Here is a 16653-nt window from a genome sequence, read left to right on the forward strand (position 1 = left end):
TGGGTCAGTTAAAATGGTGTTTGGAGGTATACAGCAGACTGCGGTCACTGTGCAGATGTGTAAGCTTGCTTTAATCGTCTGTTATGTTAATTATTGTTAACTTTCCTTACCACTAGAGAGGAACACACCAAAAGACTCCAACTCGTTGAAAATTTTAAAGCAGTACAAAGAATCCTAATTCATTCCCTAAATGCAAGTATAATATCTCTATTGTTTAAAACACCAATTTCCTAAGCTAGTTTCCTTAGACGGATGTTATCAAAAATAATTTTCTTGCAAAAGCATTAACATACATTTAACCCTACTTAAATGCTCAAGAGCAAATGTACTACAAATGTACACCCACAGTGATCCCTTATTAGTATAAAACTGTTTTATTTCAATTAAAATGTCTAACTATCCACCCCCAACATATACCTAAACTGTAATTTTCTCTGAGAACTTCCAATACATTCTTGATTTTGTTTCCTTTATCAACCTATCAGAGCAAAAACAGCCTTGCAACTGTTGGAAGAAATCAGTCATTAGCAGCAAGATTACAGCAAATTTTCCAATTTAGAAAAACTATATTTTTATCTCCTCTTATACTGAAAGAATAATGGTATAATTTTACTATTTTTAAGTGAGCAGTACAGTTTAAAATAGTCAAATTTTCCCAGTGCTCCAAGTTTTAGGATTTACCGTTAGCTTTCTGTTCTCCACACCTTCTTCACCTTCTTTCCTATTCACAAGTTCTCTTCTCCCTTCATCTTAAACACACACACACACACACACACACACACACAGGGGCAGACGTCCCCTGATTCGACCTCTCCATACCGACAGTCTTCTAAAGAACGTTTAACCTTCAGGCGGTTATTCACTAAGGAGTGGCTTCACATGGTTATTGTGATTTTCTCTCCAATTGACATTCCTCCACCTTCTCAACAGGCCTTTTTTCCCCCGCTCCCTATTTTTAAAATGGGGTGATGAAGTAGCAAAAAGTACAATATTTTGGCCATTTGAGCATAGATGATTCTCAAATTATCCCACCAACTGGAAGTGCTCTCTGATACCACTATCTTTCAAAATTGAAGCCATTATGGTCAATCAGGCAAATCCGTATTTAGCTTTTCGTAAGTAGTAGATTTTTGACCCAATGAACTGGAACAGCTTCTGCACAGTCTCTAGGATCTCATACAAGACACTCGGTCCCTGGGCACACCACAGTCCTCATCAATGTTGAGGTTATTTCTTCTCAAAACTCACACTGCTCTTACTCAATATTCTCATTCTCTATTGGAATGTGTCTTAAGAAAATATACGTGGGTTCCCCCAAAATATGAAATAAAATCTACTATCGGGCAATAATGTCCTCTCACCAAAATAACCTGTTGTTTTTGTGAAACATCAAAATCAGAATGAATATTAACAAAGAACTTCGCTCAAATAATTGGTCCTTCTGACTCTCAGAACCATTTTCCCCTCAGTTATCGTTTTGAATATTTCATTTTCCAAGTGTCTTTACAAAGGTATTAATAAATGACCTTCTTCGTAGTGAGCTTTCAAAAATTATGGCTAAAGTTTTGTCCTCTTCTACTCCAATACCTGCATTCCTCTAGTTTTTTACATTTATTATTAAATTTGAGTGTCTACCTTCAAAACTTATCTGCGTACTTTTAGCTCTCATCATTTTCTGCAACTTGAATCAGAATGACTGAAGCGGGTTGTTTCCACATAGTTCCTTGTGTCATCTAGCCTGTCCGTTTTCCCAGAGCATTCCAATTCACTTTCATCACAGCAGGTGTTCCTGCACAAAATCCAGCTGTGAACCCAGGAAGGGCCCCTCCAAACACCAACATACACGTCAAAGAATTAACTAGAGAAGGACATTAGAAATCGCTTCATTAGTTCTGTGGATTCTGTTTACGTCTCACATACAAAAGAAAGGTAGGTTCTGTTCAAATAGCTTGACAAAGTTAATTTACATTTTCTGCAGGACTTCTGAGAGCCTTCGTAGACTAAAACTTTGGGGCCTTATGACTGTCTAATAGGAGAATCCTCTCTCACACAACGTTAACAGGAGACACCACTTTAAAGCACCCAAGCTCACAATATCACTCAATAGTTAAGATTAAAGGACAAGAGGCCACAGCAGCTTATAATACAAAATCAATACTGTGCTCGTTTCTTTTGGATTCCAGGCCAACTGACAGAGCTGAAGGAGCAAGGCAGCCAACTCTCCCAGGGTAGCTCAGGACAAAGACTATTTTACAATTGAAGTTTTTAAACAGCAATGCTAGAAAAGTATTAAATAAGATATATGTCTACTCATTCAGCTGTCCCTCTTCAAAAAGCAGTTCCTACCCTTTGGCAGGACTCCTTTCAGACTTGCTAAAGGCAAATGCTCATTTAGACAAAACACAACTAACAACTGTGGCCATTCATGGACTTCCTAACACTTATCTAGAACCAGAGAGTTGAGAATCCCTGTTGCTAAAGGTCAATGAAAAATTGCAGGCGGACACACACACACCCCCCCCACCACCACCACGATAATGACACTGGGGGCTTATGTTCACATACTAAGAATGGAAGCTTTACAACTGCATATAAAACATTTCATGACATTTTGTTCAAGAGTAATGAAAAAGATAAGTCAAAGGAAGAGAAAAACATGTGACGGCATTAAGCAAATAAAAATTTTATAGTTCAACTTGAGGAAGTATTCTGGTATACAACGTACTCTGAATGTTCAGAAGGTCAATTGTGACTTACACTAGACGAAGGTAAGATTCAGGTCCTCCACTACTATTGAGTTAGGCTATTACTGGCGCCTACTGCAGATACAACTACTGAAGAAATATTCATAAATAGGAGTAATGTTAAATTAGCATCATGAGAAAAACAATCACTGGTGGGTGCACTAAATATATCAGATTAACAGTTTCACTAAATACACGCACACACTTTCTTAAAATTCCTAACAATAATGCTTTGCTTTCCCAGCATCAACAAATAAGAAACTTGGGAAAATGAAAGTGTTGGAAAACCACCCTGTACCAACTTGCTCAGAGGGCAGGTAAGTCCTTTCAAACCCTGACTTTCAGCTCTTCCACTCACAAAATGGGAGTGATCATCCATTTGCCTGTTTCACAGCGGTATGGGAAGCTTACACAAGGATCACAGACATGTCTGCCTCTGGCTTTGCCCCACTCCAACCAATGCAACAAAACCCACCTTTTCCAAGCATCATTCGGATCCCGTCCCTGTCCTCTCAACAACCCTGCAGGACTCCCAATTGCCTCTCCTATCAAATTAAAACTCCTGCTTAGAGGGCTGTGGTGGGTGCACCATCACATGGGGCCCTGGCTCCCAGCACCCACATTTCAATCAAGGGTCTCCTCTACTATCCTCAATCTGCACAAAGGCCAACTCTCCTTCCCCTCCCACCACTCTGTAATTCCCCCTCCACTCAAAATTCTGCTCACATCAAAAGATAAAGCCTCCTGGGTAAAGCTCACAACAAGTGCATTTCAACAAATTCCTTGGACGTCTCTGTAACCGAGGCAAATTTCTACATGTACTGAGAACTCTAATCCAGGTACATTCTTCCTTATAATTACTTTCCAGTACGGTCATATAAACAAAATCTTAATTCATTCGTGTATTGTTCTTTACTTCTTCATGAAAAATTATTAAATCCCTCTAATCTCTGATAAAAAGACTGAAACCACAAAGGATGAATCAGCACCTATCTAGATTACAAAGGCAGGCCGTCCTCACAGAGTACAGCCATCACCAGAGGGAGGCAGTGTGGAACAGTGAGTAACGCTTGGCCGTCCTCTGGCTGCTACCTTGGCTCCACCACAGGCAACTCCAGGACCACAGACAAGTTACTTAACCTCCCCAAGGCCATTTCCTCATAAGAAAAATGAGAATTATAATAGTACAGACCTCCTAGGTTCTGAGGGTTAAATAATCAATTACGTATAAAGCACTTAGCTCAGGGTGAGTTCAGTAGTAAGTGATCAATAAACTTCAAGATTAAAATGACAGCTATATCCCTTCTCTCAAGAGATCATGTAAAACCACATGTCACTGGAACAGAACAAACTCAGTAGCTACTACTGGGTCCCTCTTCTTTCCTTTGATCTCCTTTTTACTACAGTCCGTCAGGAGCCAAGTCATATAGGATTTACCCTCTGGAATGGCCCTGGTGGGGTCCAGTCCAGGCCTGCATTACCCCTGCCTAGACTGTCGAAGCACCTCTCAAGTGACCATCACCTCCAGACCCTCTAGCTCCATCTCCTCCTGCAATACACAGCCCGTATCACGTCACCTTGGTGAACAGATTCTTCCAGGTCTGCTTGGATAGCTTCTATCCCTCCTCTCTACCTAGCCTGCTTTACCTTGTAGATAGAGAATATATAGTATGATGTCACGTTCTATTTGTTTACTGTCTCTCTCCCTAAAACATCTGATCAGGACTTTTTAGTCTTGCCACTGCTGTATCTCCAGTCCTACAAAATAGTAAGCATTCAAGAGACACCCCTATCTTTCCTTATTCTTCTGACTCACTCATCCAGTTAAATGGCTTCAAAAACTATCTATTTGCTGATAACTACCAAATTTCTATCTCCCAAATTCCACACTCAGATATCTAAGTGCCTATTTGACATCTTCACTTAAATATCTAAAGGCATCAAACTAACACATCCAAAAGTGAGCTCCTCTTCTTTCCCCCACCATCCCCAAGCCTGCAGTCCTCCAAGTTATCAGTTGGTAACTCCACCCTTCCAGTTGATCTGGCCAAAGAGTTTAGAATCTTTCTTGCCTCTTCTCTCTTTCACAGGCCACGTCCAACCTATCAGAGAACCCTATTGATTCTCTCTTCAATATATCCCTAACCTCACTCCCACCCAATCCACCATGACGCCTCATTTGAATTATTGCAATAGGTTCCTAACTGTTCTCTCTCTTCCTGCTCTTGCCCTTCTATAGTTTATTCTCAACCAACAGCCAGAATGACGCTGTTAAAATATAAACCAGATCATGACAATCTCCTGCTAAAAAAAAACAGAAACAAAAAACCCTGCAATGGTTTCCCAGTTCACTTACCATCAAAGTCAAGTCCTAACCTTGGCCTACAGGGCCTTCCTTGATCAGATCCATTACTTCTCTGAGTTCCTCTCCTACCAGGACCCCCTGCCTCACTCAATTCTCATGAGTCCTCCTTGCTGTTCCTCAAATGTGCCAAGAACACTCCAGTCTTCCAACCTGGGCAAAGGCCATTCCTTTCACCTGGGACAGTCTCTTCCCCTCCTTCTTCCTTATTCCATATGATCAATTGCCTTAGACTTCTTTCAAATTTGTGTTCAAAAGTCACTTTCTCAATGAAGCTAACCAAACCATATTAGACACAAAGAAGAGAACCTTCTTTGTTTCATAGCTCATTGCAAATATCCAAATATCACCACAGCCTATCCATTCTACTAAGTGTCTTAATCCCTAGTCTTATCATCAACTTGTGTATGCTCCTGTTAATACTCTGGTGGAAGGGTCAGCAAACTATGTTCCACTGGCCACCAGCTGTCTTTGCAAATTAAGTTTTATTGGAACATAGCCACATGCACCCATAGGAATAGCAGAGTTGAGTAGTTGTGACAGAGATCCTATGGCCCACAAAGCCCAAAATATTTACTCTTTGGCGCTTTACAGAAGAACTTTGCTGTCCCCGATCTAGAGCCCGTGCTCCACAACAAGAGAAGCCAACTCAACTACAAGCCCACGCACCTCAACGAAGAGTAGCCCCCGCTTGCCGCAACTAGAGAAAGCCCGCACGCAGCAATGAAGACCCAACACAGCCAAAAATAAAAAAATAATTTTTTTTTTTAAAAAGCACTACCGATAAAAGAAAATGCTGGTAATTTGTACTACATTAAAATTAAGAAATTACGTTCCTCAGGACTCCATGAAGTGGAGTAAAAGTGCAAGTCACAGAGTAAAAACATCTGGAAATATACAACCCACAAAGCCCTTGTATCTAGAAAATAGACACATAGTAAAAAAAAAAAAAAAGGATACTCAGGTGGTCAATAAACAGTTTTTAAAAAGTTGTACAACCCATAAGTAATGAGAAAAATGCAAATTAAAGTCACAGTGTGAGATATCACTAAAATGAAAGTAACTGATAACAGCAAGTGTTTGCAAAGAAGTAGAATAACTAGAACTCTCATACACTGATGGTATGAATGTAAACTGGTACAACCACTTCGGAAAACTGTTTGGTAAGATCTACTGAAAGCTAAATATATACATTTTCTAAGACCCAGCAATTCTTTTTTTTCTTCATTTATTTTATTTATTTTTGGCTGTGCTGGGTCTTCGTTGCTGCGCGTGGGCTTTCTCTAGTTGCTGCGAGTGGGGACTACTCTTCGTTGCGGTGCACGGGCTTCTCATTGCAGTGGCTTCTCTTGTTGCGGAGCACGGGCTCCAGGCATGTGGGCTTCAGTAGTTGCAGCACACTGGCTCAGCAGTTGTGGCTTGTGGGCTCTAGAGCGCAGTCTCAGTAGTTGTGGCACACGGGCTTAGTTGCTCCGCAGCATGTGGGATGTTCCCGGCCCAGGGCTCGAACCCATGTCCCCTGCATTGGCAGGTGGATCCTTAACCACTGCACCACCAGGGAAGCTCTCTACAACCCAGCAATTCTACTCCTAGAAATGCCTACACATATGCACACCCCAAAATACATAAAAGAATGTTCAAAGCATATTTGTAGCAATCAAAACTGGAAATGTGCAAGTGTCTATCAACTGTAGAATGAGTAAACGTATTAGGGTAAAGTTATACAATGGAATACTACACAGCAAAGAAAAAGAACAAAATAAAAATACACATAGCAAAAACATGGATGAATCTCACAAATAAAATTTGAGCAAAAGTGAGAATGAAAGAATAAATCCTGTATCACTCCATTTTTATTAAGTTTAAAAGCAAGCAAAATCAATTGATGGTGATAAATATCCCTTGCTACCATTGGAACAGTAACTGGGAAGAGACCTACTGAGTGTTGGTACCATTCTCTTTCTGATCTGGATGGTGGTGAAACAAGTATGTACACTGTGCAAAATCATCAAAATGTACACTTAGGATTCGTGCATCCTTCTGCATGTATGCTCTACTTCAATAAAGTACACTTGAAAAAATTAAGAGTAAAAAATCACTGTCATATAAAATAGGCTAAAAATGCAAATGAAAAGATTTAGAACAAAATACTTTTCTCTCCAATCACACAGAATTGCAAATTGTTAAGCAGAATTTTCTACTTGTACTGATATCATGTTATACACCTGTTGGCATCATAAAACGCACTTACAAATACCGGGTATCAAAATAAGAAAACATGGTGAGAACAAGAATAGTGGAGATATGTTTTCCCTCAAAGGAAACAGGAGAACATAATGAACTAGATATCAAAGGAACAAAATTGGCCTCATCAAGATCTTTTCATTGTAGCAAACACAGGGAGTGATCGGGACATGAAAATACGGTAAACATAAACAAGGCCTCAGAGAACAGGGGGCAAGGCTTCACTGAAATGCGACGCTGAAACGTTCCATCTGATTTTTGTTTAGTGTGTATCAGAATCAGCATTAGTGGGAGCACTGACACTGCCGGCTTGTTGACAAATACCGGTGCTTACTGGGCTTAGTCCTAGAAGCCCTGCTTCAGATGAGCTCTTATGTGGAAACCTAATATGTATACAGATAAAGAGTGTAACTGCTCTCCTCTGGATGAAATGCAAAGCCAGGAGACATGGGGGATCTGAGGCCACTTGCCAGCCTTCCCTGCAGCCCATGGGAAGGCCCCAGATGACCCACTGTTTAGTGCAAGCGCAGTGCTCACCCCGTGACCACAGCTGACCATGCCAACCTGGGAGGTTAAAAAAGGAGCCCTTCCACTCTCGCCACTCCATGCCTACTCCTCCCAAAGATGCACACTCAGGAGGGCAACCTTCTGATATACAAAAGGGTCACTCTTGAGTGAAGGATTTACAGGGAGCTGAGGAAGTAATCAGAGCAAAGAGTGCCACTGTGTGTCTCTCAAACAGCTTCATATGGACAGAGAGCCAGGGCACAGATCTGGATTCCCTTATAATACTGTGGGCTATGAGATCAGGATTGACTAGGAAAGTCCACTTTTCTGCCCAACTCCATTTTTTAAAAAATTTCTTCAACCCCATTACAAGTTTCCTGAAAAACGTACTTATTTGTTAGCTTCTTCTAAAGGTACCTGCTGACAAAACACTCCTAAGGCTGCCACACCTCCCATATGATTGTGTTTACTTGGCAAAAGCCTGTTGTACACAGCGCTCACCTCCACTGAATGACTCTACCCGACCTCATGAAAAATGTTAAGTCGGCTATCATTTTGCAATTTGATGGTCATTTGAGTATCTTCTTTGTACTATGAATAGCTCTTTCAGTTTAATCCTAAATGGGGATTAACAGCTCAGAAAAGCCCAGGCGACATTTTATTACACCCACAGGGTGAGGACGCCACTGGCTCCTCATAAACAGATACAGGGCATACCCTGTTTGTGTTTTGTGAGACAGGCAGATTCTGGAACAAATTACCTGCAGAAGGCAGGGTATCGAGAGATGGGCTATGCACTCTTCCACCACAGTCACATGCAGCTGAGGACAGAAGCAGAATCGTAGCCCCCTGGAAGCCCCGATGTCTTACGCACTCTCGCATGTCTTCAGAGATGGGACAGTGTTCAACACAGCACAGGTAGTAAGCAAAATTCCCAGCTACCTGACCAGTGGTTAAACTGCAAGTTAAAATAAAGGGCTTCTCAAAGAACAAAAAAAAGAAGAAGAAGAAGAAAAAAGAAAATCCTCCTTTGTTCTCTCACATGATTTCTTTTAGTAATATTATTTTTATAAAGGCCTTTGTTTTCCACATGGCCCGTTTATGTGCAATAGTCCTGGAAGGTAGGTTATTACCCTGATTTTGTAGATAAGGAAAATAAGGCTCAGAAATCGGAAATGACTTGTCCATCAACCAACAGCTAGTGAGAAGCAGAAACAGTTGTCATGCCACGTTCTTTCTACAATTCACAGATGACTCCCATCTCCCACATTCTGCTGCTTTACCTGTTCTTTTCTCCTAACCACACTAACACACACACAGCCCTCCCAGCACTGGCAAAGCCTCTTGCTTCTTTCCTCTGCCAGGCCAGTGGTGTGCTGGTGGCAACATCAGCCCCGCCACTTCACGCCCATGGACGGAAGACTGATCGGAGTCGGGAAAACGCCGCTAATCCGTTCCTCGGCCCCCCCATCTCCAATCCAGCTCTCTTCCAGCCCTCCCTCCAGATTTGCTGCAGAAAGGAGGAAGACGAGAGAGCGAGCACACCTGTGCTGAGCTCACGCAAACTTACAGGTTCCCCTTGTTGTTCACCCCGAGGAAACGTCATCATAACGTTCTCATCAAACTGACTTCCACTGGGTGAATCAACACCACCATGAGCTAACTGCTCATTTATTATTTGGAGATTTTAATGGGAACATTTTTATTGGTGTTCCATTGAAAAGTTGTGGCTAGAGGAACTGGGTGATGGGAGAGGCAAAAACTAAAATTATTCTAGGGATTTTTAAATATCAAATAATCCTCGTGAAGTATTAACGGAAAGCATCTGAGCTTCTAGAATACATGAAAGAAAACCAGGTAAATATATGTGTTTTTGCCTCTGCCCTGGCTGATCTAGCCTTAAATAACTGTCATGTCAAATGAACGTTGAGGAATGGGTGGGGGAGGGGAAGGCTGCCTTACCTATACTTTATGTAGTTATTATCTTCATTTCTGATAAGGAAAATAAAGACCTGAAAGGATAATTAACTTGACTCAGAGACAAAAGTGGCAGAGCTGGGAGGAGCTAAGTCTCTCCAATTCCAGAACCATCCAGAACAGATGGTGCTCTATTACACCATCTGTATTCCCCCCATCTGTACATTCCTCACGACGTACAAGTAAGACAAGACCAAGAAGTCTGAATAAATTAGAGACAAGGAACAAAGACATTTAAAATGGGTGCATTACCCATTTCCCCTGAATGTACAATCTGTGTGCCCCAAAAGGGCTCCAAAATTCTCCACAGCAATGCTTTCTACACCAGGTTCACACGCACAGATAACATACGCTGGACACGGCACAGTCTGAGGGAAATGTGGTGTCTTCTGCCCAATGTATCTTCAGTAACCAGTTTATTTTTAAACAAGAACGTACCACTGCCCCACCACGTCCTGGTTTTCCCTTTCTCCTAATGCTTAAGAGACTTCAGGGTTTTCTGCAGCTTGGCAGCTGAGCCCCATGAAGATGGTGCTGCGTCCCCCAATAACGGCGGGGGCAGCACAGCAGACACTGCCAGCCCAGCCAGAGGGGAACGTGTTATTGAGAAGAACAGGGTTCTCCACGTACCGCTCCAAATTACCATCTCGCGCGCTGCCTCTGGGCTCAAGCTACTCCATGAGGACAAGGTAAGGACACAAGGTACTGGGAACATGAATCCCTTCTGTTCTTAGGCACTTTATTAACTTCTTCATTCTAACCGTGGAAAGCACTACTGACTGTGAAGGGAATGAAGTGGACGGTCAAATCCTTTCTGCCTCTCACCTTCTACGACCCTCAGTGAGTCACGACGTGACTCAGTCGTGCTCCATCCTCCCTCACCTTACAACTAAAGCAGAGCATCAAAACTACTAAGCCAGAAACTTAATTTTTCACGAAGGGAGACTTTTTTTCAAGAACTGGAGCCTCAAAACACCGAGATATCTTTGTTAAAAGGGATAGGCTAACTTCTTAAAACCATTTCCATACACTTCATTCTTGGGAAAAAAAAACCCAAACCGCTCACACAGGTCTGCACTTCCTTAGGTGTGCACACACTCACGCCCCTTACCAAAAGTGACTTCTCCTTTGCCAGCTTTGTCAAACAGCTGGAAGGCCACCACGAACAAAGCATCTGGGGCACACAGGACAGATTCAAACGCCACAAATTCTTGAAAGGATATTAATCTGCAACACAAAACAAGCACAAGCATAAAGTCAGTAGCTTGTGGAAGACAGAAGCATACACAAATATACACTAAGGGAAAAAATAAAACGTCACTGTCAAAAAATAAAATTCAAACCTAAAAGCATGTATAAACACTTAGCATTTCCTTTTACATAGAGTGGACTGAAATAACAACACACAGAATCTGAAAGACACAACAGATTTGAGGATATGGTGACACGTTAATTCTAAAAATAAAGCTTAGACACTTTAGATTAATATATGGTTGTTAACAACAAAATAGACCAGCTCAGTCATTCATTAATACCTTCCTACACCATGTAAAAATGGTTCACAAAGATTCATTCATTACTGATATCCACTGACCACTGAGGATTGAACTAAAGGATGATATTGGGGCGGGGGATAGAATACAGATAAACTGGCCACGAAATATGACCCCAAGGCACTTTTAGTCTGGTAAGACAGATAACCCTAGTCTAGAATATTATACAGGAAAGACAAATCATAAGACAGGAACCAAGATGATGATAACAGAATTTTGGTAGGAAACCAAAGAAAGCTTTGTGGCAGAGATGGAATGTGAGTTGGGTCTCGAAAAATTAGTGAAATACAGGTATGCAGTAATGGGCATAGAAAGGGGGTCACCTTAGGCAGGGGAAATGCCTGCAGAAAGGCAGGTGCAAGAAAGCTAGGGAGTGTGCAAGGAAAATGTGAGGAACTAATTTTATCTGGACAGAAAAGTACATAAGAGAATACTGTGAAATGAGATCAGATGTTCAGAGATACAAGTTTCTGAGCAAGGTCATGGTATGATTACATCTATCCATTAGGAGGTGCAGAACAGGCCACAGATGCTTTGACTTCCAAGGAGTAAATAAATCCACAAAGGCTGTCTTAGAACTAAGTTCTTTGCCACTATTTTGTATTTTAAATGTACAAATATTTCAATGATACATTGGGATAGTCCAAGTCTCGAGGATATAGAAGGAGAAAGAAAACAGAAGTGCTTTCCCATGTTTCACAGAACAGTTAATTAGTTCTAAAATCTTACAGAGAGAACACATTTTTATACAAAGTAAGTGCTACAACGTTAACTTAGCTATTTCCCAGAATGTCACCTGATTATAATAATGCCACAAAGAAAAGAAAACTCTGGTGTGTCCATTACACGGTCTCTATGTCATTCACCATCCAAAAACACATCCTTCCGAACGCAGGGGAACATTCAGGAACGGCACGTGTTACAGAAGAACACTTGCCCAGAACATTTTCTCCTCGGCTACAGAGTCTGTCTCACTGCAAATCTTGTGTGTGTGAGCAGGACCAGGGGCAGGTGGGGATGGCAAGGGAAACACATATGAGTGGAAGGTTCCCGGCTGGCCTCAAGGAGCTGACAGCCTGCTGGGGGAATGAGAGGTAGTCATGTGCACGTAACCCCGCCAGAACGCGAGCTGAGTATCAAAAGTAAAAGATAAAGCATCAAGGGGCACAGAGGAGAAGTGATTTATTCTGCCTTAAGGAATAAATAAGTAATAAATTAAGGAATAAATCTAAGGAAATTAAGGAATGCTCCACAAATCTGTGGCATTTAAAAAACAAATTTTAAAGCTGAAAAGATCTTAGAGATCAACTCCTTCCACCTCCCCATTTTACTTTTGAGAAAACTATTAGAAGTTATGGCTCATGCACGGTGAAACAACTGGCTTCTGGCATTTTGGCCTGAAAACCGAGTGTCCTGGTTCCCATTTGACCGAGACAGAATTCCAATCGGTATGGGAGGATGGAGAGAAGAGAGAAGGGTAGGGGAAGGACGATCCACACTGAGGAAAGAACTAAGTACAGAGGGGTGTGCTGTATTTAGAGAAGGACAAAGGTGTTACTGACCCTGCATCTAATGGTCCTGCCGAGTAAAAGAGTGGTTGAGCCATCATGCCAGCCACCTGTAAAGGCCTTTAAAGGCCAGTTACAGAATCCTGACTTTTTTTTGCAGGCAGTGAGAAGTCACTGGAGGTTTTTAGGGTTAATAAATACCAGGTTCATATCTTTATTTTAGAAAAGGGACTGCTGTGGAAGATGAATTTAACAGAGGAAAGACGAGACGTGGGGAGACAGCCTGACAGCTAGAGACAGCAGGGGTCTAAACCAGAGCCGGAACACTAGGATTGGAGAAGGGGGAAGAGTGGAGAAATACAACTGAGGCAGGAATGACAAAACCTGGTAGCGATTGGAGGTCAGAGGTTGACAGCCAGAAAAGAGTTACTCCAAGACTTCTAACTTAGATAACTGAGCGGGGTGATGACACCACCAAAGGTAAAGAATAAAAAAGGAAAAAGAAGGGAAGTGGGAGAGAGTAAGACCAATTCTAACCGTGTTAAATTAGAGACACCCAAACAGTGAAGTGTGGTATCCAGCAGGAAGCCAAAAGGACTAGTGTGGACCTCAGGAGAAAGGTGAATATGCGGTTGAACTATGTCCCCCCGAAATCCACGTTGAAGTCCTAACCTCAGAATGCAATCGTTGCAAATGTAATTGGTTAAGATGAGATCCTACTGGAGTAGGGTGGGCACCCAATCCAAAATGACTAGAGTCCTTATGAAAAGGGGAAATCTGGGCCCAGACGTGCACACGGGGAGAGCGTCACATGAAGATGAAGGCAGAGATCAGGGTGATGCTTCTACAAACCCAGGAATGCTGAAGATTGCCAGCAAACCACCTGAATGAAGCTAGGGAAGAAGCATGGAACAGGCCCTCAGAAGGAAGCAACCTTGCTAACACCTTGATCTCAGCCTCTGGAACTGTGAGACAATAAAATTCTTCGTTTTTTCTTTAAGCCACCTAGTTTGCGGTGCTTTGTTATGACAGCCCTAGCAAACTAATATTAATACATAGGCCAAGACTGGAAACACAGAACTAGGAGTTTTTAAACAAAGGCTACTTAATGCTGTGAATGAAACTGCCCAGAACCATTTCATGCTCGCCCAGCTCCAGACCACTGAAGCAGCAGCACAGAGGAGAAATGTGTTTCTGATTGGCTGCTTTCTTCTCGCCACCACTCCTCACAGCCCAGGACCTCCTCAGAGTAGCACCAACAACCAAACAGCCACACACTCACCAGCTGAACTTGCTGCCGGTTTATCAGTCGATAAATTATCTCTGCATAGACGGTGGGTGAGTCAAGACGAATCACACAGTGTGTTACGTAGAACCAGGACATTTCTTAAATTTAACAATCTGAATAAAGAAAGGCTTAAATACCAGAAAAAGAGAATCTCATCTCTCTCAAAATGGTAATGAGAAACCTGAAGGCCATCTATATCGGTGAACAAATCCTCCTCTGGCAATGTCATTGTGGTTTCATAACTGTAACTGGCCAGTGAATGCTCTGGTATTTTAGGCATGTTACAGATACCAAAAAGGTATGTAATTTGGTAATCCTGTTAGATACAAGTATTATACATCTATGTAGGAGGTAGACAGATGAACTATGAAATCATAATGTTTTACTGTTCATCAAGATCATTTTGGATTTTCAAGGTAATCTGACTAGAAGGCTATCAGAATATATAGTACTATATTCATTTACAGCGTGATATCTAAAAACATTTACATAGGTATACATACTTTTTGTGTAAACAGTATTCCAGTCTTGCTTTGCAGATTTAATGGGTATTAGCATAAGTTACAACAAAGGATACCAGCTTAATCAAGTTCAGACCTGGCTGGTGAGCTCACTTAGTTCCTTTTCCGCCCTCAACTTCCCAAACTTCTTTGACAATGTTAGATGCCCTCTAAAATAAATCACACGACTCTGATGAGCTCTGCATCTAGCGTCTAAGAGGAACAGTCACGATATGACACTAAGGCTCACCTGCAGCAACCAATAGTGCGATACGGGTCAGCTGACATGGAAGCAAACACAGAAGTCACATTTTCACAGGCCTATACCACTCAAGATTAGGGGACATACGGACACAAAAACAGAAGTATAGATCAATGGAACAGGATAGAAAGCCCAGAGATAAACCCATGCACGTATGGTCACTTTATTTTTGATAAAGGAGGCAAGAATATACAATGGAGAAAAGACAGCCTCTTCAATAAGTGGTGCTGGGAAAACTGGACAGCTACATGTAAAAGAATGAGATTAGAACACTCCCTAACACCATGCACAAAAATAAACTCAAAATGTATTAAAGACCTAGGGCTTCCCTGGTGGCGCAGTGGTTGAGAGTCTGCCTGCCGATGCAGGGGACACGGGTTCGTGCCCCGGTCCGGGAAGATCCCTCATGCCGCGGAGCGGCTGGGCCCGTGAGCCATGGCCGCTGAGCCTGCGCGTCCGGAGCCTGTGCTCCGCAACGGGAGAGGCCACAACAGTGAGAGGCCCGCGTACCGCAAAAAAAAAAAAAAAAAAAAAGTATTAAAGCCCTAAATGTAAGGCCAGACACTATAAAACTCTTAGAGGAAAACATAGGCAGGACATTCTATGACATAAATCACAGCAAGATCCTTTTTGACCCACCTCCTAATGGAAATAAAAACAAAAATAAACAAATGGGACCTAATGAAACTTAAAAGCCTTTGCACAGCAAAGGAAACCATAAACAAGACCAAAAAACAACCTTCAGAGTGGGAGAAAATATTTGCAAATGAAGCATCTGACAAAGGATTAAACTCCAAAATTTACAAGCAGCTAATGCAGCTCAATATCAAAAAAACAAACAACCCAATCCCAAAATGGGCAGAAGACCTAAATAGACATTTCTCCAAAGAAGACATACAGATTGCCAACAAACACATGAAAGGATGCTCAACATCACTAATCATTAGAGAAATGCAAAGAAAAACTACAATGAGGTATCCTCTCACACCAGTCAGAATGGCCATCATCTAAAAATCTACAAACAATAAATGCTGGAGAGGGTGTAGAGAAAAGGGAAGCCTCTTGCACTGTTGGTGGGAATGTAAATTGATACAGCCACTATGGAGAACAGTATGGAGGTTCCTTAAAACACTAAAAATAGAACTACCATACGACCCAGCAATCCCACTACTGGGCATGTACCCTGAGAAAACCATAATTCAAAAACAGCACCACAATGTTCACTGCAGCTCTATTTACAATAGCCAGGACATGGAAGCAACCTAAGTGTCCATCAACAGATGAATGGATAAAGAAGATGTGGCACATATATACAATGGAATATTACTCAACCATAAAAAGAAACAAAACTGAGTTATTTGTAGTGAGGTGCATGGACCTAAAGTCTGTCATATGGAGTGAGGTAAGTCAAAAACAGAAAAACAAATACCGTATGCTAAGGCATATATACGGAATCTAAAAAAAAAAAAAAAGGTTCTGAAGAACCTAGGGGCAGGACAGGAATAAAGACGCAGACGTAGAGAATGGACTTGAGGACATGGAGAGGGGCAACGGTAGGCTGGGACTAAGTGAGAGAGTGGCATGGACATACATACACTACCAAATGTAAAATAGATAGCTAGTGGGAAGCAGCCACATAGCACAGGGAGATCAGCTTGGTGCTTTGTGACCACCTAGAGGGGTGGGATAGGGAGGGTGGGAGGGAGAT

General features: G+C 41.9%; 1 protein-coding gene across 5 annotated transcripts in view; it reads right to left on the minus strand.

The window, feature by feature from the left end:
• The window catches only part of SLC25A13 (solute carrier family 25 member 13), a 244604-nt gene that overhangs the window by 143604 nt on the left and 84347 nt on the right, over positions 1–16653 (minus strand). For 4 of the 5 annotated variants that reach the window (XR_016394318.1, XM_022586453.2, XM_089917651.1 and 1 more), the window contains exon 4: positions 10946–11061. The exons of the other annotated variant lie outside the window; for it this stretch is intronic. Coding sequence is in view for 3 of the 4 variants with exons in the window: in XM_022586453.2 (XP_022442161.1) it covers positions 10946–11061 (116 nt within the window). In the remaining variant the exon portion in view is untranslated. The remainder of the gene's footprint in view (positions 1–10945; positions 11062–16653) is intronic. 5 annotated transcript variants of the gene reach the window in all.

This window comes from Delphinapterus leucas, chromosome 9 (assembly GCF_059928025.1).
Source record: "Delphinapterus leucas isolate spDelLeu-1000000601 "Yukka" chromosome 9, BTC_Dleu_Yukka2, whole genome shotgun sequence".
Taxonomy (NCBI): Eukaryota; Metazoa; Chordata; class Mammalia; order Artiodactyla; family Monodontidae; genus Delphinapterus; species Delphinapterus leucas.